Source organism: Lampetra fluviatilis, chromosome 3 (genome assembly GCF_964198595.1).
Source record: "Lampetra fluviatilis chromosome 3, kcLamFluv1.1, whole genome shotgun sequence".
In the NCBI taxonomy this organism is placed as follows: domain Eukaryota; kingdom Metazoa; phylum Chordata; class Hyperoartia; order Petromyzontiformes; family Petromyzontidae; genus Lampetra; species Lampetra fluviatilis.
Window position 1 is genome coordinate 10,087,469 of NC_136277.1, and position 26,073 is coordinate 10,113,541.

At 50.4% G+C, this 26,073-nt stretch overlaps 1 protein-coding gene across 1 annotated transcript; it reads left to right on the forward strand.

The window, feature by feature from the left end:
* Positions 1 to 1,114: 1,114 nt before the first annotated feature.
* Positions 1,115 to 15,531, forward strand: LOC144949028 (dual specificity tyrosine-phosphorylation-regulated kinase 4-like). The gene is made up of 11 exons (XM_078878817.1): positions 1,115 to 1,163; positions 1,639 to 1,787; positions 2,785 to 2,921; positions 3,694 to 3,834; positions 5,456 to 5,588; positions 6,063 to 6,144; positions 7,420 to 7,589; positions 8,093 to 8,153; positions 9,553 to 9,670; positions 10,655 to 10,918; positions 15,363 to 15,531. The coding sequence occupies exons 1-11, from the start codon at positions 1,115 to 1,117 to the stop codon at positions 15,529 to 15,531; spliced, it is 1,473 nt and encodes a 490-aa protein (XP_078734943.1).
* Positions 15,532 to 26,073: the final 10,542 nt, after the last annotated feature.

The window sequence follows — 26,073 nt, forward strand, 5'->3', positions numbered from 1 at the left end:
CGTCACGCACCTGGGGGGGGGTCAGACATTTGTGACGATGTGTGACGAGGGGGGGGGTTGAGAAATGTGACGTCACAACAAAATGCACAACTTTAAATAAATATAGACAACACGTTCTACTTAATTAAATATATTTTTTAAATAAATGTTTTCTCCTACAACATCAGAGTGCAGCGGCACATTAAATACGCACTTTACAATGACAATAGTTTAAAGCGATTTGAAACATGTTTTATTTTTTTGGGGGGGGGGGCAGAGCTTTGTGACGTCATCTTTGACGGGGGTCTGACTTTTTGTGACGCCGTGCGACAAGGGGGGAGGGGGTCAAAAATCGTTCAAAATCGCGTGACGTCATTTATGGACGGCCCCTAAGGCTACATGGGGGTCTTTGTCTATGTCTGTGAGATAGTTTCACTTTAAAGGTTAAGGTGCCACTGACTGTCTGGTGTCCCTCGCCCGCCCCACACCATGGTATCAGCCAATGATACACTACTGCCTCGTACAGTATAAGGCAAAAACTAACTCCCGCGATAGCTAAATTGATATACAAAGACGTTACACGCGGTACGTCGAAACCGCGAATGATAAACCCAACGATATTCAAGGGTTTTCCGCATGTCTCTGAGTCCGTGTTTTTATCTGTCTGTCCATGTATCTGTATGTCTATGGGTGTGTTTACATATACATGGGGAGTGGCAGTGTAGCGCTTGGCACGCTTAGCAATAAACCCAGCGACCCGAGTTCAATTTCTGCCCACGGCCACTACTAATGACGATTTGCACATAGCCACGGTGGCGAGATGTTAACAACCTCGCCTGGTGTACAGGAGGTGGTGGGTTTGATCCCAACCCTGACGCCTGCTGTATATTTGGAGTTTGCATCTTCTCCCCCTGGTCGCGTGGATTTTTCTCCAGGTTCTCCGATTTTTGCCTCCACATTTAGAAACATGCATTTTGAAAATTTTGCTGTCGTAAATTTGCACGCGATATGCTACTTCGTTGAGCCATCATTTGTGACCGGGTCGCTTCTGAAAAGGGGCTTTGTAGCTCAGTGGGTCTTACCTTGTGAAATAAAAACCAAATGTGTCTGTAATGTGCGTGATTGGCAGGCAATTATGGCGCCTGGAGTCATCTCGGAGGCAGGGAATAGCTACACATCGCAAGGTTTTACACCACTCAATTCAGCATCTTTGACCACATGATTTACCGCCACACTCTTTTATAAGACAATCCCACACTCACTCGACCAGAGTTCACATGGCCAGAGTCAACCCCTGAACGGTCCTACACGTTAAAATAGACCACACACATTCGAAGTCATGCATAAGTCGTTAGTTGCTCTGTGATTCTATAAATGTCCACATGATAAGCCACTTTTTAGAGTTGTAATTTTTGGCCGCTACTGAAAAATGTTAATAGCTCAGTGGGCTTTATCTGGTAAGAAAAAAAACATAGTTTAAACTTTATTTGTATATTTTTTTAAGTGATGTGCATAACTTTCCTATATTTTGCCCTCCTATCATCTGTGAAAAATAGCTTTATAGCTCATCATATTCCTCTAGTAAAAATAAATATTACGATTCTGGTACATATGAATGTGTTCATTCAGTAATGCATGTGTGTATGTGTGTGGGTGCAGACATCTTGGATAGATTCCGAAAGAAGATGACTTATTTAGAACGCCTAGAAATCCAGGAGTTCGAAAATATTTTTTATTTTAAGACTAGTGGTGCAAGAAATGGCGTTAATAATAATGGCTACGACGACTTAAAAAACCACTACATTCCGGTGAGTCTCCAATATGGTGCATGTTCATTCCAACTAGTCCACACCCCACTGCAAACCCAAACAACCCAGGCAATTGTCTTTCGCATTGCTATTGTATATGCAGAGAAACAATACAATTTCACATTCAGGTGGCGGTCAAGCCAGTTAACCGCATTTGGAGTCGCGGAGTATATCACTGTGATGTCTGCTTTGTATTTGTGGATCGTTATGTTGTACAGTCTGTTCTGGATGACCACAAGCGCAAACTACTGCAGAGTTTTAAATTTTCCATTTGTGCATCAGGTATCCACGTCTGCCACGGTTTGTGCGGATGCAATTTAGGGTGGATTATGAGCTTCGTGTAACATTGAAATCAGGGATCCTCTGTGTGGTCTGATGATGTCGATTGTAATTAGCAGTGAAACATCGTACCAAGTTGTTAAATGTTGTGGATTGCTTTCCAACATTCCGGTGTGCTGAAGCATTAATACATTGGCACATTTGTTCACATTAAAACTCTATCAATTTGGCTGTAATAGGGTATTAGAAGTGTGACACACATTGGCATTTGACACTCGTGGCGATATAACCCAAAATTCAATCATGAATCATAATATTGGTTCAAAGCCTATGTATTAAATTTGTAAAAAGATCCTCATCAATGTGCATACTTGCTAACAATTGTTCGTGTGGAGTTGTTAGCTTCAGCAAGATACCGATGAACACACACAATCAATGTCGCTCTGCTAAGCTCTGAGCGAATACTTATAAGCATATGAGATGAAAGACCGTCTATGACACATTTTACATAGCATGAGGCAGTGGTGTCCAGTGTGGGGTATGAGGCATCTGGCAGATACATCACAAGCATCTCGGACATTGTTACATCGGTTTGGATACAACATTTCAAAACAATAACTAAATGAGCACTGATTGAGCAACGCTTTAAAACTGAGTAATGGTTGAGGACTGAATAAGGGCGCATTGAATAATTAACTCTTCTTTAATCTTGTTGCAGGTTGTGAACGAACACCTAGCGTACCGTTACCAGATACTAAAGGTGCTTGGCAAGGGGGCGTTTGGCCAGGTGCTACTTTGCATGGACCACAAGACCAAAGAAAAAGTGGCCTTGAAAATGCTACAGCACTGCATATGGTGAGATTTCATGATGGAAATAGCCACATTTATATCTGGATGTGTGCCGAGAGCAATAACATGTGAGATAATTAACGAGTGTTACTTTCCATGCGAGCAGAACAAATCGGGATTAGAGCATATATAGCCTTCTAGATTTGAAGCTTTCGTGAATGCAAAGATTCATATTCTTAGGTTTTTTCGGTAAAGTCACGTAGGTAAAAAATAAAAATAAAAATTAATAAAAGTAAAATAAAAATAAAATAAAAATCACGACGTTTCGGAGGCAACACAAGCTTCCGTCTTCAGGTGGAACCGTCAAAGCACGATAGCTGTATCAAGTGAGAGAAATCCCAAGAAAACAGTCCCTGTTTTGATACAGCTATCGTGCTGTGACGGTTCCACCTGAAGACGGAAGCTTGTGTTGCCTCCGAAACGTCGTGATTTTTATTTAATTTTTATTTGACTTTTATTAATTTTAATTTTTTACCTACGTGACTTTACCGAAAAAACCTAAGAATATATATGGCCTTGTCATTGGGGGCTCTGCTGGCAGTGTCATCCTAGTATTTGTACATCCCCATGCCTCTTAAGCGTGCGATAACTAGAGTGTGGCGAGATCGGTTCACGGTTTCTCTCCGTAGCAAAGAAGAGGCCAGCAAAGACGGACCATTGCCCAAAAAAGTTTCGTCAGTGTTATTAATGAATATGTTGAGTTGTTGATTTTTGTGCTTGTGCACTACTGCCAATGCAGCATCACATTTTATTCTTGTTAACTTTTTTTTCTCCACAGCACCTGGAAAATAGACGTTGAAAACGAGCCGGAAATAATTCTAGCCCTAGAGTCCGCCGATCTAGAAAACAACCACATCATCAGACTCCACGAAACCTTCATGTTCAGGGGACATTTTACGATGGTCTTGGAGTTCGTCGGGTGAGAAGAAATCGCATCTCTGTGTAATGTGAGGTTATATCCGGGTCGTTGACGGATTACAACTCGTCACGATGATTGGCTCTGCCGGTCCTGGTCCATAGCCAATGGGGGGAAGCCTAGGGGCGTGGCCCTGACGTAATGGAAAGGTGACAGCTGTTTGTAGAGGATTAGTTCTGCTGGCTTTAGCCACAGCCAATGGGGAGACGAGTCAGGGGCATGGTCCCGGGAGCCTACGGTGGAGTCTGGAAGATTCCATAGAGGCTAACCAGGATTGGTGGAAACGTACCACGTGACCCGGATATTAAATAGGGGTGGAGACGAACAACACGTGGTCGGAACTGGAACAAACGAAGGGAAGGGGCCACGCGAGAGCGGGGGTCCAGGCTGCCACGTGGCTGCGCGCGTCTCTCTCTTTTTATCCCTCTCACGCTGTCTGTCAGCAGCGTGAAGGAGTGTTGTAATGAAAGACAAATAAAGACCGGATTCCAGAAGTCGCTTCAACGACCTTTAATACTTCTTGATACAGCTATCGTGCTGTGACGGTTCCACCTGAAGACGGAAGCTTGTGTTGCCTCCGAAACGTCGTGATTTTTATTTTTATTTTATTTTTATTTTACTTTTATTAATTTAATTTTTTTACCTACGTGACTTTACCGAAAAAACCTAAGAATATGGACCTTTATTACATCTGTAACGCCATCACATTAGTGCATTCGTACAGGATTTTTTTTACGTGGCATGAAAGGTTATTGAGATGTTAGCATGCTTTAACAATTTATTTTAAGGCTATGTCAGTGCTTTTTTATATATAAAAAAATACACTCGTGGCTTCTTAGAGATGCACATTCGAATTAGATTATGTAATTATACATATATCCAGTAGGGGCGGGTAAGAACGTTACACCAAAAAACAATATAAAAACATGATCGTATTGCAAAGTGCAAGAAATGTTAAAAAATCACCCAAACACATACAAATTAAACGAAACCATCCCCATTCTACCAGGCAAAGCCTACTGAAGTATTAACTTATTTTTCAGCAGCAACCCGGCCACAAATTATCGCACAACAAAGTGGCTTATTATTTGGAAATTCATCACAGCAAAATAATATAAATAATCTCAATTCATGTTTCTAAAATGTGGAGGGAAAAATCAGAGGAGCCAGAGAAAAATGTCCACGCGACCACGGGGAGAACATGCAAACTCCAAATATACATAATATACATAACAGTTTACAATTGCTCCCTGGGCCTTACTGGATACATTTGAGCTGAGTGGCAGCATTGTGCAAAAATACAGCCAATTAAAATGAGATAATAATTGGAAATAAAAGAAACAGCAAACTGACATAAGCTGCAAATGAAGCTGATAGCTACCACAAGGCCCTATCCCGTCCGTCAGCAGGATTCATGCCCAATGTGGAACAGCAAACCATCTCAAGGGGCTCCATGATATTTATCTGAACCCAATGAGCAGGCCATGTTTAATCATCATTCCCCTGGCAGAGTTGAGAATTGCCTTTTTTACGTGAGGAAAAGCCTTAACCGCATTGAGCAATCCTGAGCATTGATCATGAGGAAAACAACCTAACCATTCACGGTGTCCTGTTTTTGTTGTAGTCAAGACCTGAGAAAGGAGCTCAGAAATGCAAAGCACTTTCCCCTTTCAAGAGTCAGGCTCTACACTCAGGCCATGCTGAAGGCTCTTGTCAAGCTCAAGCAGGAGTCCATTGTGCACGGGGACCTGAAGCCAGTAAGTGAACGCAAAATGGCCGAAATGTATCATTCATTCAATCCTTCTGTATTATTGCTTTGAGCCAACTGGGTCGTCACGACGAACTTTCGTGACTCACAAACATAGAAGTCTAAGACCGCGTGACTTTTGTCGTGCTACTCCTAAAATGCACGCTATTTTCTAATTCAGAAATGCACTAAATATATAGCCGAGCCTTGCTTAAACGTAGGACATTGCGTATCTCTGCCTTCTTCAGAGCGAACCGCATTTGATTTGCTAAATATTCGAATTTACATTCATAATAATATTGACAACACTCATGCAGCTATAATTACAAATGTCAACATTAACTACAAGTTTTTAAGGAATAAATGAATGAGTGAACGACCTTCAACCGATATGTAAATTGTAGTCTTACCTTGCGTCCTGTATACTTCAAAGCTGTACACATCAAACACATTTTACAAGAGCCACAACTTTTTTTCCTTCCAGGAAAACATCCTTGTCAAAAACCATAAAACCGGCAATATCAGAATCACTGATTTTGGCAGCAGTGCCAACGTTACAAGCTCATGTAAGTGATTTCTCCTGTGTCTGGGTGTGTCTGTGGAGTTAATAGTGGAGGGAGCGGTCGTGTAGTTGTTAGATCGCTGCGCTATGAACCTGACGTACGGAGTTCGATTCCCGCTTATGGCCAACACCAGTGGCGATAATCTGAACCGGTCCTGGGCCTCTCCTAGGCCCTAGGTCCACTTAATCTCAAATGAGTAGCTAGTTCGATGTGTGAATATTGCCACTCGGGAGACAAAGGCGGCCGGGCGTGGTGCTGGCCACCCATCCCTTTCGTGCCATTCCGGCCTTCATCGGTGCTCGCTGACAGCACTTGTCCCAACCGTCTGTTATAGGCTATACGGGGGATCTTTGTCTTTGTGGAGTTAGTGGGGAGTGGCAGGGCAGCGGCTAGCGGGCTACGCTTCAAACCCGGCATACGGGGTTCAATTCCTGCTCATGACCAACACCAGTGACGATTGTCTGATCCGGTCCTGGGCGTCCTCTAGGTCGCCTCAGCCTCAAATTAGTACCTCGTGCAGTTTGCAAACATCGCCACTACGGAGACAAAGGCATGGTGCTGGCCACCCTCTCTCTCCTGTGTGCCGTGCCGACCTGAATAAGGGCTCGTTAACAGCACTTGCCCCGACAGCCTGTTACAGGCTATATGGGGAATATTTGTCTTTGGAGTAGTGGAATAGTGATTAGGACTTTACTGCACTACACTCCCTGTAACACATTTTCAATTCCCAATCGTGGAAAACACTGAATTGGCATGTTTTGTTTACTTGACAAACCTTACGAATTAGCTGTGTTGGGTGGTGGCGGGTTTAACGACACATTTATATTTACGAGATGTAACCCCAAAGAAGCCTATTATGTGCTGGCAGTTGGTATTTGAAAATGGCCAGGGTCTACCGCATCGAAACTTAGTCTAAAAGAGCATAAGTTAGTGTAGATGTAGCTGTCACACGTGCATTCGTAGGGTCCTCACTTACCCGAAGAGTCAAAGCATTTCAAACAGTGGCATTCATGTATTGACCGCTCTGAGACAATGGGGGAAATTCCACTTCCCCATGGTACAACCACTTTAAACAACAACTTATTCAGTGTTTAACTTTTTCACCTCCTAATCAGGATTTCAATTTACAACTTTGCAATCTGTGAGTCGAGTGCTCTATCGCAGCACCACTTGACCGGTAAATCGAATGAAATGAATGTTTGTGGAACTTCTTTCACGGCGTACGTAGACAGCCATGCTCTGTGCTTAATTGTACCAATACGTGTGTGCGGTGAGCAGTTGCCGGATGCTTTGGAACTTGGCAATACATGGCGCCTGAGCTGCTCCTGCTGCCTTTCGTCACATGCGCAGCAGACATGTGGTCCCTGGGCTGCGTGATTGTAGAGATTTTTCTCGGCTGCAGGCTCTTCATCGGCAAATATTATGATTTGCTTGGCCGAGCCATCAAGGTGCCTGAAACAGGAAATGATAAGCGCATTCATTATGAATTAGTTGCGATGCAGGCCATAGCCTGTATCCTCGTTTTCGTTAAGAATGGTATACAGAACGTTATGGACTTAAATGTACGATTCACGGAATTCCATGGAGCTGTCTTCATCCTCTGGACTCATTCCTTGGTAAAAAATAAATAAAAACGGTGCCCCGATGCCAATACATATATGTAGAATGGACATCTTCATGTGATCAGCTACCATTGGGGCAAGCAGAACTACATTGGGGGTTTACTGACCATGCGAAACTCAGTGACAGCCTGCCACTCTGTGACAGACCCAAGTTATGAAGGCAATTTTTGGTGATTTTATATAATTCATATATAAGGATAAAGATATGCAAAAGCACGTGCAGTACTTGTGCAATACATTTTCAATTCATACTGTAGATTTTAAAAGTTATAATGTACACTGTGCTCGCAATGAAATTAGCTAATGAATGTGAACTAAATTTTTTGCAGATCTTGGGTCTCCCTCCATTATCAATGATGTCGACCAAATTCAACTGGACTATTACCATGGGTGAGTAGAGTGGACGGTGGTTGCTATTTTTTAGCGTCACATTTGACAAGCATTACTGTGTGCTCCTTTTGGCGTCATCTGGTCCAACACCATGTGAGACTAGGCTCTAAGAAAAGCTGTCTCGGGTGTGGACCAATCAATTTGAAGGACAGTGCATATGTAATGCGAGCGTAAATGGGGTTGTTGCTAGGCTCTGGTCCAATCACACGGCCCGGGGCATTGGGGGGCGGAACCTGGTCTGCGGGGCGTGTGGGAGGGGCCACAGTTCACCTCGGCTCCAATGGGAGGCGAGGTGAATGGGGGCGGAGCCAGCGGAGTAGTATGGGAAGGCCGGATCTGACGATCCGGAAGGGGAGGAGTCAGGGTCACGTGGGGGAAATGGATATAAGTGGGAGCCCAGAAGAGATCGGGGCAGTCGGGGAAGTTAAGAATCTGAGCCACGTTGGGTGGTGAGAGAGATCTGCGCCATCGGCCACGTGGCCGAAGGACCTCAGCACGCCGTCGGCCAGCGGTGTGTGGAGTGCGGGAATAGAGGAGCTAACGGAGGAGCGTGCGGGGCACGCGAGAGAGAGAGCATGCGTGGCACGCGAGAGGAAGCGTGCGCGAGGCGCGCGCGAGGCGACACTGGTCCGAGAGGAGGCCAGTGGGGGTGCGGAGAAGAACCTGAATAAAAGACAAACGGAGACCAGCATCGCCTGACGGAGTCTTTTATTACACATACATTATCAGAGTTGTCTTTTTTGTTTGCATTCCGACTGCAGGTATTGTGGCCAATGCAAGAAAAGGTGTCAGTTTTGTTGCCAGATAAAAGGGTAAAAAAACAATTATCATATTTTGCTACTGGCAAAGGAGGTTCCAATGGTGTCTTTTGTCTTTTCTTCTACGTTGGTCACTCTTTGGGTCAAGCTTCAATGCAGCAGTAATCCTTCTTAAGCAATACATTTCGAGTGCCAATATCTGATCTTCATCAGTCTTTGCACTCTCGTAATCCTCCTCAACAGTTATGTCCAACGCTTCTTTTTAAATCCTTTACATTAAGTTCGCTTGATTGCTTGCTTGCGTGCTTGCTTGCGTGCTTACGGCCGTGCAAATCTTTCGGTCGTTTTTTAACCCACTTCCCGTGATCCAATCGAGCTGACATTTTCCACACAGACTCGTTGTGCGTGACAATTAATTTTCGTGAAAATTTTTTTCCTAAATTTTACACTGTTTAGGGATTTTTTTTTAAATATTTAATTACCAATTGTTTAATGCTGGCAGACAATCATCTGACCCATAGGTGGCAGCCATCTCAAGCCAGAGGACGAGAGGACTCTAGCCGCCACGCATATAAAGGATTTATAGTGAAAAACTTTGTTTTTACGGGTTAATTTTTTCTCTCTCTCCCTCACAAACACAGACGACCATGGGCGCCCAATTGTAAACGGAAAGGTCATTGTCCCGAGCAGTTTACCTCTTGAGTCGCTGCTGGATACTGATGACAGGGAGTTGCTCGACTTCCTTCGCGGCTGCCTTGAGTAAGAGCCCCCTACTCCATCAAAACTTTACTATCACCTGTGTGCACTTTGTCATATCAGAGCAATGTTTCTTGCTTTGTGCATTCTTAAATTAATTAGCACAATTATTATGAAGCCACTTTGAAATGTAGATTGAAAACTAATTTCTTTAGAATTGCCTTCGTGTTTAGATTGTTGTCCGTCCCCCACAGCTCCGATTAGCACGGTTGGCTTTGTACGGTGCTAAAGAAGTTCAACATACAGTTTGTTCGCCTATAAAACGTGTTTTCACAACGCGAATTGGATATAACGTGATGAATGTATTTGGGAATGCATTATTTTTATACCGTGGTTGCGAATTGGATGTAACGCGATTGAGTGAACATAAATACGTCACGCTAATAGGTATAAGCGGTTTTAGGGCTGCCTCGGCATAGCATCACAAACGGTTGGGATGCTGCTGGATGCTTCTAAATGCTACCCACATGCCTCAGTCGTTGTTCAGCCTGCGTACGTATCTAACGTGTTATCGCGGACTGTGCTTTCACCTACATTATTTATAACAACGCGATTTGCTTCTATAATACGGTGTTTCGATTTAAAGCTTTCGTGACTGCAGGGATTCATCTTCTTGGTTCTTTCGGTAAAGTCACGTAGAAGGGAAATAATGAAATAATACAAATAAAACATAATAAAATAATTATCACGACGTTTCGGCCACAACGGACGGCTGCTTGCGTTGTGGCCGAAACGTCGTGAGAATTATTTTATTATGTTTTATTTTTATTATTTTATTATTTCCCTTCTACGTAACTTTACCGAAAGAACCAAGAAGATAATACGGTGTTCTTCAGGAACGAAACTACCACGTTATAGAACACACTGTACATGCATGCAATGGAGGATACGGTTGGCAATTCATTGGGTGTGCCTCAACCACCCCTCCTCGTGAGCAGAACAAATGTGGACAGCGGGCCCTGACGATCCCCGTGTGCATGTTGGCAGGTGGGACCCCACACTCCGGCTCACACCGGAGCAGGCCCTGGAGCACAACTGGGTGAGGGGAAGTAAGAAGGTCCAGGGAAGTGCTGCAGCGCCGAGTATCAACGTTCCACTTGGTCAGACGGCGGCCCCACAGTCACTCAAGGCGGACCCAGCTCCAGCAGAGTCACAGCTGTCGGGCGACAACTCCCAGTCCTATGGGACCCAGGAATCGGTGACTCCCGGGGGATGCAGTGTTGAAGAATTTGTGACAGCCAAGAGCCAACAGTGAGTCTCCGCGTGCAAGTCCATATTGAAGGATATTTGGTTGGTTGTGCTATTGTTAAGCCACAACAAAGTGTGTACAGTACCTGTTCAAATGAGCATTTGGCAATTTTCACCTCCATCATCAAGCCTAACCCACTGGGGGAAATTCCACGTACCTATCTCTCCTCGAAACATCCACTGCTGATTTCCCACGAAGTGTTAATACAGTCCATGATTTATGGGTAGTACATGTAAATCTTTCAGTCAAACTACCACCACCAAGATAAACACTCTGTATCATAAAAGACAAAATATCTGTATTGGAAATGATAAAGATGAGGATTCTGTTTTGTAGGGGTAATATATTTGTATAAGTTGAATATTTTATGAAAATCGAACTGCTCAATTAACAAAAATGTCAGGTACACGATTATCCTGAGGATATTTCGGTAAATATTTAATCACCCCCGTCATCCATTTTATTTATTATCATCATCAAGAACCATGGGTAGATTGCCTGTAGGTGTCCACTCCACATTTCACCATTTGTTTCCACTTTCCTCTGTCTTGTGCCAGATATGCTCAAGCAGTGCATATCTTTCTGGCACCAATCTCGTATGATGTCGTCGTCAAGTCATTCTCTGTTAGGTCTTCCTCTCTTTTCAGTTCCTTCCATTTTCCGAAACAACACGCTTTTGATTGTCCTGTTGTCTATGCTAAATGTGTCCAAATTGTGCCAGTTTCCTTCTCATCAATGGCTGCTTCACGAGGACTTCTTCTGTGTGCAACCTTTTTTCTTTACTTCTACGTTGGTCACTCTTTTTAGTCCAGTTTAGATGCAGTATTCCTTATGTAGCAGTACATTTCAAATGCCAATATCTAATCTCTATCGGTCTTTTTTTTATTGTGGAGAAGCTATGGCTACAGGGTTTGGTGGTACATGTGTAATGTGACGATATATCCGGCTCACTGACGTATCACAACTCGTCATGATATTTGGCTCTGCCGGTCCTGGTCCATAGCCAATGGGGGGAAGCCTAGGGGCGTGGCCCTGACTTAATGGGAAGGTGACAGCTGTAAGTAGAGGATTGGTTCTACTGGTTTTGGCCACAACCAATGGGGAGATGAGTCAGGGGCGTGGTCCCGAGAGCCTACGAGGGAGTCTGGAATATTCCACAGAGGCTAACCAGGATTGGTGGAAACGTACCACGTGACCCGGGTATTAAATAGGGGTGGAGACGAACAACACGTGGTCAGAACGGGAACGAACGGAGGAGGAGGCCACGCGAGAGCGGGGCTCCAAGTTGTCACGTGGCTGCGCGTCTCTCTCTCTCCCTCTCTATCCCTCTCACACTGCCGGTCAGCAGCGTGAAGGAGAGCTGTAATGAAAAGTGAATAAAAGACCGGATTCCAGAAGTCGCCTCAACGACCTTTATTACGCACCTTCTTAATGATGGGAGTTACTCCAAAATTAAAAACGATCCCACTAAAAGCCTAACGACAAAAACCAACAGTATCATCATGAGTTCGACTTCCCTAATCGAACCAAGCAAACGTCCCTCTCTAAAACCATCGGCGGCAAGACCTCCCAGACTCTATGGTCTTCCTAAAATCCATAAAGAAGGCACCCCGCTACGACCCATCGTGTCGACGATAAACTCTCCGACGTACAAACTAGCCCGTTTTCTATCAGATACTCTGCTCCCCTTCACAGGCAAGACCTCTTCGGCAGTACTCAACTCAACCCAATTAGTCTCTATGGTTAAGGACATGGTACTATCTCCTGATGACATTCTCGTCAGCTTTGATGTAGTATCTTTGTTTACCAAAGTCCCAGTACCAGACACCCTAACAATAATTGAGGACTTAGTCCAACAGGGATTGAATTCTGATGTACCTGCGCTGGTTAGGCATTGCCTCACCAACACCTATTTTACCTGGAATGGCACCTTCTACAAACAGAATGAGGGTACCCCTATGGGCTCCCCCTTGTCACCAGTTATAGCCAACATTTTCATGGAAAAGTTTGAATCAGACGCCATCCAGACATCCACCCTGCGTCCTTCCCTGTGGAAGAGATATGTGGATGACACTTTCGTCATCTGGCCACATGGCCTCCCAGCATTGAACCACTTCTTGGACCACATCAATTCTAGACACCCATCTATCAGATTCACCATGGAAGTGGAGAAAGACGGTAAACTACCATTCTTGGATATTCTGTTTAAGAGGAGGCTTGACGGATCCTTGGGACATTCTGTCTACAGGAAAGCCACCCACACAGATTCCTACCTGAAACCGGATTCCCACCACCACCCATCTCAAAAGAATTCTCTCATCAAAACGCTATACCACAGAGCCCATGGCATTTCTGACCAACACCACCTGACTGATGAATTAAGACATGTACATCGGGCCCTCAGGATGAACGGATACTCTGACCGTACTATCCGCCAAGCTGTCTCTCCCACCACACAGAAACAACCACATGAAACTCCGACCAAAACTATCACGTTACCATACATAGCAGGCGTGACCAAAAAGATCTCCAAAATTCTAAACAAACATAAGATCCAAGTCCGATTCAGCACAGTGCATAAAATCCGTGATCTGATTCCATCTGTGAAGGATGTCGTTCCTGACTTACAGTATCCTGGAGTCTACAAATTGAGTTGCATTTGTGGTGATTGCTACATTGGAGAAACAAAACGTCATGTTGCTGATCGTGTCCGCGAGCACAAGTCAGATCTGAAACACGGCAGAACTGATTCTTCGGCCGTTGCCGATCATTGCTACAACTCGGCGGGCTCTCATGATATTGTCTTTTCCGAGACCAAGGTTCTCTGCAAGCCTCCTGGCTACCATCAAAGGTTTGTACACGAAGCCATACAAATATACAAACACAGACATAATTTCAACCGTGATGATGGGTACAAACTCAGTAATCACTGGAAAGATGTTATTAACCACGCAAAAAAGACTTAATTACACTTTTTAGACCATCTTATCTGACAGGCACTATTTTAATTTACTTCACCGAGTGTTAACATCCCCAGTTATTTTTAACAGTACTCTCTTCATTTTTCAGCCTGCATTGGTATAAACATGGGCATTTTCGTTCCTTTGTTCTATCATGTGTATCAGACCTCCCCTCCCCCCTTTCTGCCCATTGTTTTGGCGTGCGCAGCAGCCGCGTCCAAGCCGTCGCCAAATGTTTTGTTGGCTCCCTCCCCCTCCCACCCCCCTCCCTCCCGATACGTTCCATTCATTGGCTACCACATTCTGATGAACTCCCCCCCCCTCTCCTCCCCCCCTTCAACTTGCTTATAAGGGATTACATTTTGAATCATTGCTTCACTTGATGCAGCTAATCTGGCTGTGACGGTCCCACCTGATGACGGAGACTTGTGTTGCCTCCGAAACGTCGTGAATTTTATTTTTATTTTTGTTTTGTTTTATTTTACTTTCATTACTTTTAATGTTTTACCTACGTGACTTTACCGAAAAAACCTGAGAATATGAATCATTGCAGTCACGAAAGCTTCAAATCTAGAATTTATTACGCATGTTTTTATGTCGTTTATTGTGAAATTTCGGTCACAGTTCCTATGATCACTGTTACATTGCTTTTATGGCTTTATTTTGGTGATTTCGAAAAGTTTTTTGGTTTAGCCATGTTTGTTTGTTGTAGTACGGAGTTAGAATGATGGCTTTAATCTAAGTTGTCTTGTGGTTGTTGATGTTGTTTGACTTGCATCCCACTGGGATTTTTGCACGCAGCGTTGATGTACGGTGCTTTTTTTTCTGGAAGACTTTGCAGTTTTTTCCTGGATTTTTCTGTTTGCTCATAGTCACATAGTCACTTTAAGATGTTTTCTTGTTCATGTTTTGGTTTTTTGTTTGTTGCGGTTGCACACGATTCAAGAGCCGAATGGCTCACAGGGCTATACCTAATAAATTATTTTAAAAAAACTGATAAATCCCAATTTTGATTGTGCTGCATCCAGCCGGTTGGTTCTCTCATTAGTGCTCCACTCCCTGGTCCCTCCGTTTCATGCAGCATCTTGAGACACGACTGCAATTTTCTGCTGACGCGATTCCAAATTGTCAACGGCAACATTGGTCTTCCAATATAGATTTGCCCCTGTCTTGCGAATGCGCAATTTTCACCAGTGGCCTTACTGCTCGTTTTCAGCGTGGAAATGCTTTGACCGTTGAGTTGCATTGTACAGGGTGGTTCAGATGTTTTGTGAACCCCAATTAATTGACCAGTAAGATCTTTTTCCCTTTCATTATTAATTTATGTTTTCACACCCATTTGGTATTGCAAAACGATGAAATTTCAAGTGATCAACTGGGGGTCACAAGACATCTGGATCACCCTGCAGTAGGAAGGCATAAGTACACCTAGGGATGTGTGAAAGGCAGACGAGGCATAACGATCGAACGCGTGTCTCTCTTCCAGGTTGGCCCCCACTCTCTGTCCCGGCAAGAAAGATCACGAGAATGATGAGAAGGAGAAAGAAGTCATCGTCATTTCAAGAAGCAAGTCGGCAAGGGAACATGTGCGAAAGAAATTCCGGACATTTTTCAGCTTCATCCGCAAGTGCTGCTGCTGCTGCGGCTGCGGCTGAATGAAGACTCCATCACAGAACCGGTTTGCCACTTAGACAAAGATCTCCCAAAATAATTAACAGATTGTTGGGGCAAGTGCTGTGAGAGAGCACCTATGAAGGCTGGCACGGCACGTCACAAGGTGGGTGGCCACCACCACCACAGTTATGATACATTACACCAGGTACTTGTTTAAGGCTGAGTTGATCTAGGGGAGGCCCACGACCAGTTCATGTAATCGTCACCAGTGTTGGCCGTGAGCGGGAATGAAGCTCGGGTCACTGGGATCAAAGCACAGGGCACTAATCGCTGCACTAGCGCACCCCAGTATATACAAGCGACAAACCACGCTTCGTCTTGGGTGCCCTGGCCCTTCATAAACCATGCTTCGCCTGGGTTTGTGCCCAATACAGGTGACGCCACTGGGGGATGACGTCAACCGGAGTGGAGGAGGCGGAGACCTGACCCTGGACCCCAAGACGTGGCCATCCTGGAACCGCCCACCACACCACCTCTACACACCCCACGCACACACACACACCACGCACGCACACACCACGCACACACACACACCCCACGCACCCCACGCGCTCACACCCCACGCACCTCACGCGCACACACCCCACACGCACACACCCCACACACCCCACACGCACGCACCCCACACACTCCACACGCACACACCCCACACACTCCACACGCACACACCTCACACACTCCACACGCACACACCCCACACACTCCACACGTACACACCCCACACACTCCACACGCACACACCTCACACACTCCACACGCAAACACCCCACACACCCCACACGCACACACCCCACACACTCCACACGCACACCCCCCACACACTCCACACGAACACACTCCACATGCACACACCCCACACACTCCACACGCACACACCCCACACACCCCACACGCACACACCCCACACACTCCACACGCACACACCCCACACCCCACACGCACACACCCCACACACTCCACACGCACACATCCCACACACTCCACACGCACACACCCCACACACTCCACACGAACACACCCCACACACCCCACACGCACACACTCCACATGTACACACCCCACACACTCCACACCCACACACCCCACACACCCCACACGCACACACCCCACACACTCCACACGCACACACCCCACACACCCCACACGCACACACCCCACACACTCCACACGCACACACCCCACACACTCCACACGCACACACCCCACACACGCCCAACGCACACACCCCACACACCCCACACGCACACACCCCACACACCACACACGCACACACCCCACACACTCCACACGCACACACACCCCACACGCACACACCCCACACACCCCACACGCACACACCCCACACACTCCACACGCACACACTCCACACGCACACGCCCCGTGCACACACCCAACACACCCCACACGCACACACCCCACACACCCCACACGCACACACCCCACATACTCCACACGCACACACCCCACACGCACACATCCCACACACCCCACACGCACACACCCCACACACTCCACACGCACACACTCCACACGCACACACCCCACACACTCCACACGCACACACCCCACGCACACACCCCACACACTCCACACGCACATACCCCACACACACCACACGCACACACCCCACACACCCCACACGCACACACACCACACACTCCACACGCACACACCCCACACACTCCACACGCACACACCTCACACACTCCACACGCACACACCCCACACACCCCACACGCACATACCCCACACACTCCACACGCACACACCCCACACACTCCACACGAACAAACCCCACACACCCCACACGCACACACTCCACATGCACACACCCCACACACTCCACACGCACACATCCCACACACCCCACACGCACACACCCCACACACTCAACAGGCACACACCCCACACACCCCACACGCACACACCCCACACACTCCACACACACACACCCCACACACTCCACACACACACACCCCACACACTCCACACGCACACACCCCACACACGCCCAACGCACACACCCCATACACTCCACACGCACACACCCCACACACTCCACACGCACAAACCCCACACACCCCACACGCACACACCTCACACACCTCACAAGCACACACCCCACACACCTCACACGCACACACCCCACACACCTCACACGCACACACCCCACACACTCCACACGCACACACCCCACACACCTCACACGCACACACCCCACACACCTCACACGCACACACCCCACACACGTCACACGCACACACCCCACACACCTCACACGCACACACCCCACACACCTCACACGCACACACCCCAGACACCCCACACGCACACACCACACACACCCCACACGCACACACCCCACACACTCCACACACACACACCCCACACACCCCACACGCACACACCCCCAAACACCCCACACACACCACACCCCACACACGCCCAACGCACACACCCCACACACTCCACACGCGCACACCCCACATTCTCCACACGCACACACCTCACACACTCCACACGCACACACCCCACACACTCCACACGCACACACCCCACACACCCCACACGCACACACCTCACACAGTCCACACGCACACACCCCATACACCCCACACGCACACACCCCACACACGCACACACCCCACACACTCCACATACTCCACACGAACACACCTCACACGCACACACCCCACACACCCCACATGCACACACCCCACACACTCCACACGCACACACCCCACACACCCCACACTCACACACCCCACACACTCCACACGCACACACCCGACACACCCCACAGGCACACACACCACACACCACACACGCACACACCCTACACACGCCCAACGCACACACCCCACACGCACACACCCCACACACCCCACACACACACACCCCACACACCCCACACGCACACACCCCACACACTCCACACGCACACACCCCACTCACTCCACACGCACACACCCCACACACTCCACACGCACACACCCCACACACTCCACACGCACACACCCCACACACTCCACACGCACACACCCCACACACTCCACACGCACACACCCCACACACCCCACACGCACACACCCCACACACTCCACACGCACACACCCCACACACTCCACACGCACACACCCCACACACTCCACACGCACACACCCCACACACTCCACACGCACACACCCCACACACTCCACACGCACACACCCCACACACTCCACACGCACACACCCCACACACTCCACACGCACACACCCCACACACCCCACACGCACACACCCCACACACTCCACACGCACACACCCCACACACCCCACACTCACACACCCCACACACTCCACACGCACACACCCCACACACCCCACAGGCACACACACCACACACCACACACGCACACACCCCACACACGCCCAACGCACACACCCCACACGCACACACCCCACACACCCCACACACCCCACACGCACACACCCCACACACTCCACACGCACACACCCCACACACTCCACACGCACACACCCCACACACCCCACACGCACACACCCCACACACTCCACACGCACACACCCCACTCACTCCACACGCACACACCCCACACACTCCACACGCACACACCCCACACACCCCACACGCACACACCCCACACACCCCACACGCACACACCCCACACACTCCACACGCACACACCCCACACACTCCACACGCACACACCCCACACACTCCACACGCACACACCCCACACACTCCACACGCACACACCCCACACACTCCACACGCACACACCCCACACACTCCACACGCACACACCCCACACACTCCACACGCACACACCCCACACACTCCACACGCACACACCCCACACACTCCACACGCACACACCCCACACACTCCACACGCACACACCCCACACACTCCACACGCACACACCCCACACACCCCACACGCACACACCCCACACACCACACGCACACACCCCACACACCCCACACGCACACACCCCACACACTCCACACGCACACACCCCACACACCCCACAGCATATTGCAATTGAATAATTCTTCTCTGGAAACGTTCTTAAAAGTAAACTTCTTCATGGTCTCCCCGTGGTTGCGTGTATTTTTCTCCGGGTCCTCCGGTTTTTTTCCCTCCACATAATCAAGAACAAGCGTTGAGAGTATTTGGCCGCGATAAATTCCCACGTGGTAAGCCACTTCATTGAGCTATCATTTGTGCCATTGGAACCTCCTTTGCCAGTAGCAAAATGTGATAATTGTTTTTTTACCCTTTAATCTGGCAACAAAACTGACACCTTTTTTTTACAAGGAGTTATGTTTGCATAGACCACATTACCTGCGGTCGGAATGCAAACAAAAAACGCAACTCTGATAATGTATACACTGTCCTTGAAATTGATTGGTCCACACCCGAGACAGCTTTTCTTAGAGCCTAGTCTCACATGGTGTTGGACCAGATGACGCCTGAAGGCGCACAATTTAAAGAAAACGCCCCATCAGAGTATGAGCGCACGGGGTAAGCATTTACACCATTGGAACCTCCTTTGCCAGTAGCAAAATATGATAATTGGTTTTTTACCCTTTTATCTGGCAACAAAACTGACACCTTTTTTTTACAATACTATCATTTGTGGCCGGTCGCTTTTGAAAAAGAGCTATACAGCTCAGTGCGCCTTACCTGATGAAATGAAAACAATTGTTTCGTTTAATTGCTTAGTATACTTCACAGTACAGAATTCCCAAGTTATTCACGAAATTGCTGTTCACGAATTTGGCTATCCGAGCATCGCATCTGGAACTCTACGTCACTCCATCAAGAACGACAGAGAGAGAAGGAAAGTGATGAGATTGAGTGTTTGGAGAGAATTTGATGCGAGAAAGTGGTGAGATAAAATTATGACATAAAGTGGTGAGATGAAGAGATGAGAGGTGCATAGTTTTAACGTGTTAAACAGCTTATTCGAGCATTTATTTGAGGTAATTCTTTTAAGAAATGGGTTTTCGTAGCCCAAAATCGTTATGCGGGAAAGTGGCTATTCGCGAGCATCCCCGGAACGTATCCATCGCAATTAACGAGGGAGTGTTTGAGCACATCAGCTCAGATTCGACTTGTTGAGTATAAGGCATGCACTTTAAAATTGCTCTGTCAAAAGGATACATCCTTTACAATAATGTGGGAATTCTAGATTTGAAGGTTTCGTGACTGTGTGAGGGTCGCTAGCCCCCGCGATCCCTCCCTCGGTACCCCTAACGGCCGGGTTAACCTCATTACTCGCCCCCTCGCTGCTAGGCGAACCGCTGCTGCGTTCTTCACCCATGGGGTGAGAGCCGTCGCTCCAGGATTCCCCTCCCCCGCGGGTCCGCGTAGTAGGCATGTTTAATTACGTACGCGCACACCCACACACAGCTCTGCGCGGCACTCACTCAACCCTGACCACTCACGCTAGGATCGCGCACCTGTATTATACACGTCGTGAACGGGCGCGCACACACGCATACAGCTCCACACGCGATACCCACTCTTGCGCCGCTCTGCGCCGCGCTCGCCGCTCACGTTATGATCGCGCACCTGGGGTACGCTGATTACGCACGCCGCGAGCTTACGCATACACAGTACCACACGCGTTCACACTTATAACACGAGATCACACGAGGCCACGATCAGCTATTAATGATTTATTGTCTGCTACGTGGGACTGGTTGTTGAGTCAGTATGAATCGACGAGGCTGCCTACTCTACTAACCCGGAACCTATTCCCTATTTATCGTTCACGAAACACTTTTACCTCCTTACTCACGGTTTGAGGCGCTCGACGTTCCGTGGGTTTTCCTCGCTGCTTGCCTCGACACGTCGCACGGACGTCCGGAGGGCAGAGCTGGGGCAGTCCTGGACGTTGGCTTCTCGGAGCAAGAGAGCGATTTCCCCTTTTTGCCCCACTATTTATCCTCCCTACATCAAAGGGAGGCTGCGCTGAACAATGGGCTCGTGCACCTCGAGCCCGCGCACGGCGGTTCCGGCGCTTTTGATATGCTAATCAGTGAGCGGCGTTGGCGGCGTACATCCTAATTACTCCCTTACCCTTCCTAACAATGGGGCCTGTGCGCTCAAGCATAATGTTCCCAACCCTCCATGACTATGCGCAAGAGTCCATGCGGTCCCGCTATTCATGCTGTCCCCTCCCTCCTCCGCCTGTCTCGTCGACCCGTGGGGGTGTGTGTGGGGGGAAAATGCGCCTCCACCGCGGTGGCCGAATGCCCCATGCCGCGACCCCACCATATTAAGGCTGGTCGCAGCGCCGCGGCGCCACGTAGCACGGGGGAGGTCGTCCAATTCCCTGATCGCCGGAAACCGTGAAAGTTTAATCCCGATAAGGGCTTCTCGGATAAAAACCGGTCGGCCAGGTGACCTCCCCACGAGCTCTATGGGGGGGGGGGGAATGCGTGCGGGTGTGTTCGTGCGAGGTGAGGTGAGGGGGACGCGGGGTCGGCTCCGTCGCTTGGTGGTGGCGAGGTCTTAGATGGGGCGCCTGCTGAACGGCTTCGTGGCGGCGGCATGACATAGCCCCCCGAGGTGCTGGTCCCCGTCCCGGGTTGACTGGAGCACCTTGCTTGAGCCGCGCCCACGAGGAAACGCTGCGGGATCCGGGGGGTCCGTCCGGCCCTCGTGGCTGGTCTCGGGGTGGGTGGCTCCGTCCTCTGCAGCTCCTGCGGCGGCCTCCTCCTCCACTCCAGCGGCTCTCCCTGTACCTCGGTACCTGCGGGCTGGGGTACAAACTCAGAAGCGGAGGGGTTTAGGGGCCGTCGTCCGCGCCGTCCCCTGGCGGGGTCGGGGCGTCTCGGGGGCCCGGCGGGGCCCATGTAGGGTGCGAGGCCCCCCAACACGAGGGGTGCGGGTACTCCGGGATTACGGGGCCTTCGAGTGACGGGGTTCTCTCTCGCCGGGGCCGCTTTCCACGGTTTTAAGCGGCGGACGTTGACCACCGTCTCTCGATCCCTCTCCCCGCCATAAATTAGTACCGTCCAGGGGGAGATCTGTCGCACCACGGTCCAGGGTCCCCGCCAGTAGGTCGTCAGTTTCCCCACCTGCCCGGCCCCGACGCGAGGGGTGTGTAGCCACACCTTAGCGCCTGTCAGGAATAAGGGGGGTTCCATGCGGGGTCGGGTGCCCTGTTCCTGCCGCCGATGCGCGGCTTCCCCTTGCGGGTATGCTCGACCTCGGGCTTCTCGCAGGGTCTCCAACAGGTGTTCCACGGGGCGGCTTCCTTCCTCCGGCTGGGGGGAAGGGACGCCGAATAGCAGATCTGCGGGTAAACGAGACTCACGGCCGAACATCATTAAAAACGGGGTTTGTCCCGTCGACGTGTGTACGGTGGTGGCGTAGGCGAAAAGGGCGTAGGGGAGGTGTTCGTCCCAATCCCGTTGATTTGCGGCCGCCATACGTTTGAGTTTCCCCGCCAGGGTCTGATTCATGCGCTCCACCATACCGTTCGCTTGGGGGTGGTACGCTGTGGTTCGGTCCTTCTGGATTCCGAACTCTCGGCACAGTGCCTGGAACAACTCGGCCTCGAACTCGCTACCCTGGTCGGTGAGGACTCGTTCTGGGATCCCGTGCTTAAGTACGTAGTGTTCCACGAATGCCCGGGCCACCACCAAGGCCGTTTTATCAGGGATGGCCACTGCCACGGGGTAGCGGGTGAAATACTCTACTGCGACTAGGATATATCGGTTGCCTCGATGGGATCGCGGGAATGGCCCCTGTAGGTCAATCCCGACCAGCTGATTCGTGCGGCTGACGCGGAACGGCCTTAGGGGTACCTGGTATCGTGCCGGTTTCGGCCCGCACTGCTGACAGGCGCGGCAGCCCTGTACCCAGGCCGCCACGTCTTGTGCCAATTTGGGCCAGAGATACTGGCGACGCAGGGTCTCTCGAGTGCGTCGTTCCCCATCGTGGCCCCCGAGTGGGTGGTCATGCACCAGCCGAAGCAGCTGGGGTCGCACCTGGGCAGGAACACAGATGCACCCCGGCTGGCCGGCCTCGGTTAACTCCCGTACCACTCCGTTCTGCACACACAACCGGGCATACAAACCGCTCCAGGGTCCTGGCAGGGCGCTCTTTTCCTCCCGCAGTGCCGCCTCCACTGCCGCCAGATCGGGATCTCGCTGCTGGGTCTGTCTCAGCTGCTCGTCGTTCAGGCCCGGGAAGGCGCAGCCGACGTCCTCCTGGATCCGTCCGATCGGGTCCCGAGCCGCGGGTCCCGCGCTTGCCGTGCGGTCGACGGGATCCTCGGTGCCACCTGTGAGGGCCTCTGTGGCGCACACTGCACTCTCTCTCGCTGGGGGGGGGTCAGTGGCCGCGGCCGCTCGGGGGTCCGTTGCCTGCCGGCAGCGTCCCCCCGTGAAGCACGGGCAGGCCTCCTCCGCCCTTGTCTCAGCGTCCACCGTGGGTCGCCTCGACAAGGCGTCCGCGTTTGCATGCGTCCGGCCAGCCCGATACTCGATTTGCAGGTTGTACTCCTGCAACTGCGCCAACCACCGGGCCATCTGCCCCCGCGGCTCCTTGAATGTGAGAAGGAACTGCAGAGCATAATGGTCAGTGCGTACGCGACATTTCCTGCCGTACAAATACGGCCGGAACTGCTTACATGCGAAAATCACGGCGTACAACTCTTGGCGGGTCACGCAATAGTTCAGCTCGGCCCCACTCAAGGTCCGGCTGGCGTACGCGATGACTCGTTCCGTCCCATCCTGTACCTGTGACAACACCGCGCCCAGCCCGCTGCTGCAGGCGTCGGTGTCCAAAATAAAATCGGTGGTAAAATCGGGGAAAGCGAGGGTGGGGGCGTGGGTGAGGTGGTCTTTGAGAGTGGTGAAGGCCGTCTGGCAGGCCCCCGTCCACTGGTAGGGGTGCTTAGGGGAGGTGAGTTGGGTGAGGGGGCGTGCAATCTCGCTGAATCCCTTTACAAATCGACGATAATAGGTGGCGAGCCCCAAAAATGATCTGATCTCCGTCAGATTCCTTGGCCGTGGCCACTCCACTACGGCGCGTACCTTCTCCGGATCAGTGTGCACGCCTGCCTCGCTGACGCGATGCCCGAGGTACCCCACCTCGCGTTGTGCGATGTAACACTTACGTGGCTTGAGCTTGAGATGAGCCGCTCGCAATCGCTGGAACACCTCTCGTAGCCTGGACCAATGCTCAGACAAAGATCTACTGAACACTATCACATCGTCCAAGTAAATCAGGCACTGTTCCCATTGCAAGCCCCGCATCACCAACTCCATCAGCCGCTGGAACGTCGCAGGCGCATTGGTGAGTCCGAACGGGAGTACTCGAAACTCGAATAGTCCCATCGGGGTGGTGAACGCGGTTTTCGGCCGATCCTCCTCCGCCATCTCCACCTGCCAGTACCCGGACGCGAGATCGAGGGTAGAAAAATATCGCGCTCCGGCGAGGCTGTCGAAGGTGTCATCGATGCGGGGTATGGGGAAGGCATCGCCGAGCGTGACTGCATTTAGTTTACGGTAATCGACGCAGAACCGGGTTGACCCATCCTTTTTCGTAACTAGTACCACTGGGGCTGACCAGGGGCTCGCCGAGGGCTGAATTATGTTATCGCGAAGCATGTCCCCAACTGCCTCTTTGATTTGGGCGCGTTCGGGTGCGCCCACTCGGTACGAAGGGAGTTTGATGGGTCGGGCTGCACCGGTGTCAATTTGGTGCTTAACAAGATCGGTCCGACCCACGTCCGAGTCGTGCTCACTGAATACGTCGGCATACTCCCGCAGTAACTCGCGCAGCCGATCGGCCTCTCCCTTAGGTAAATCCGCCCATGGTACATGTAACGCGTCGAGCAGGGGAATGACCTCGGCTCGGGGAGTCGGGCCGACTCGCCAGGCCAGGTCCTGGTCACCCTCAGAACGACCGGGGTCCTCAGCCCAGAGTGCGAACACCGAGTCGTTAGAGTGGCGTGCGTGCAGGGGGTGTACGGTGGCTATCGGGGTGCGCCGCCGCAGTATCGCTGGGGTACTGTGGGGGTTAAACATCCGCATAAACAATCGGTCCCCATCTGCGTTTACCAACGTGGCGGATCCCACGACCCCATACCGTTTTGCCAACTCCGGGTGAGGAGTTAGCATTACCTCTCCTGATGGTCGGAGCGTGGGGTCGGTGGGGGATGTTGCCACCGGCACCAGCATCTCGGTGAGCGGGCCGATGGTGACTGCCGTCGCCAGGATAGCGGCCACAGGTGCGAAGCGGGGGCGCGTCGGTTCTCGTCCCAAGAACGGTATCCGCTCGCCGTTGCTCTCCATGGTGGCGCATCGCTGGCGGGGTTGCACGTTGAGTCCTAGCCGTTCTAAGAGGTCGGTACCTGCGATACACTCGTGACACAACGCACTCGACACGTAGAACTCCTGGGTGCACACCTGACTGCCTATGCGGACCTCTAGGGTGGCTCTCCCCAGCAGCCCCATTCCGGCTCCGCTCGCCGTGTGCAGCGCGCGGTC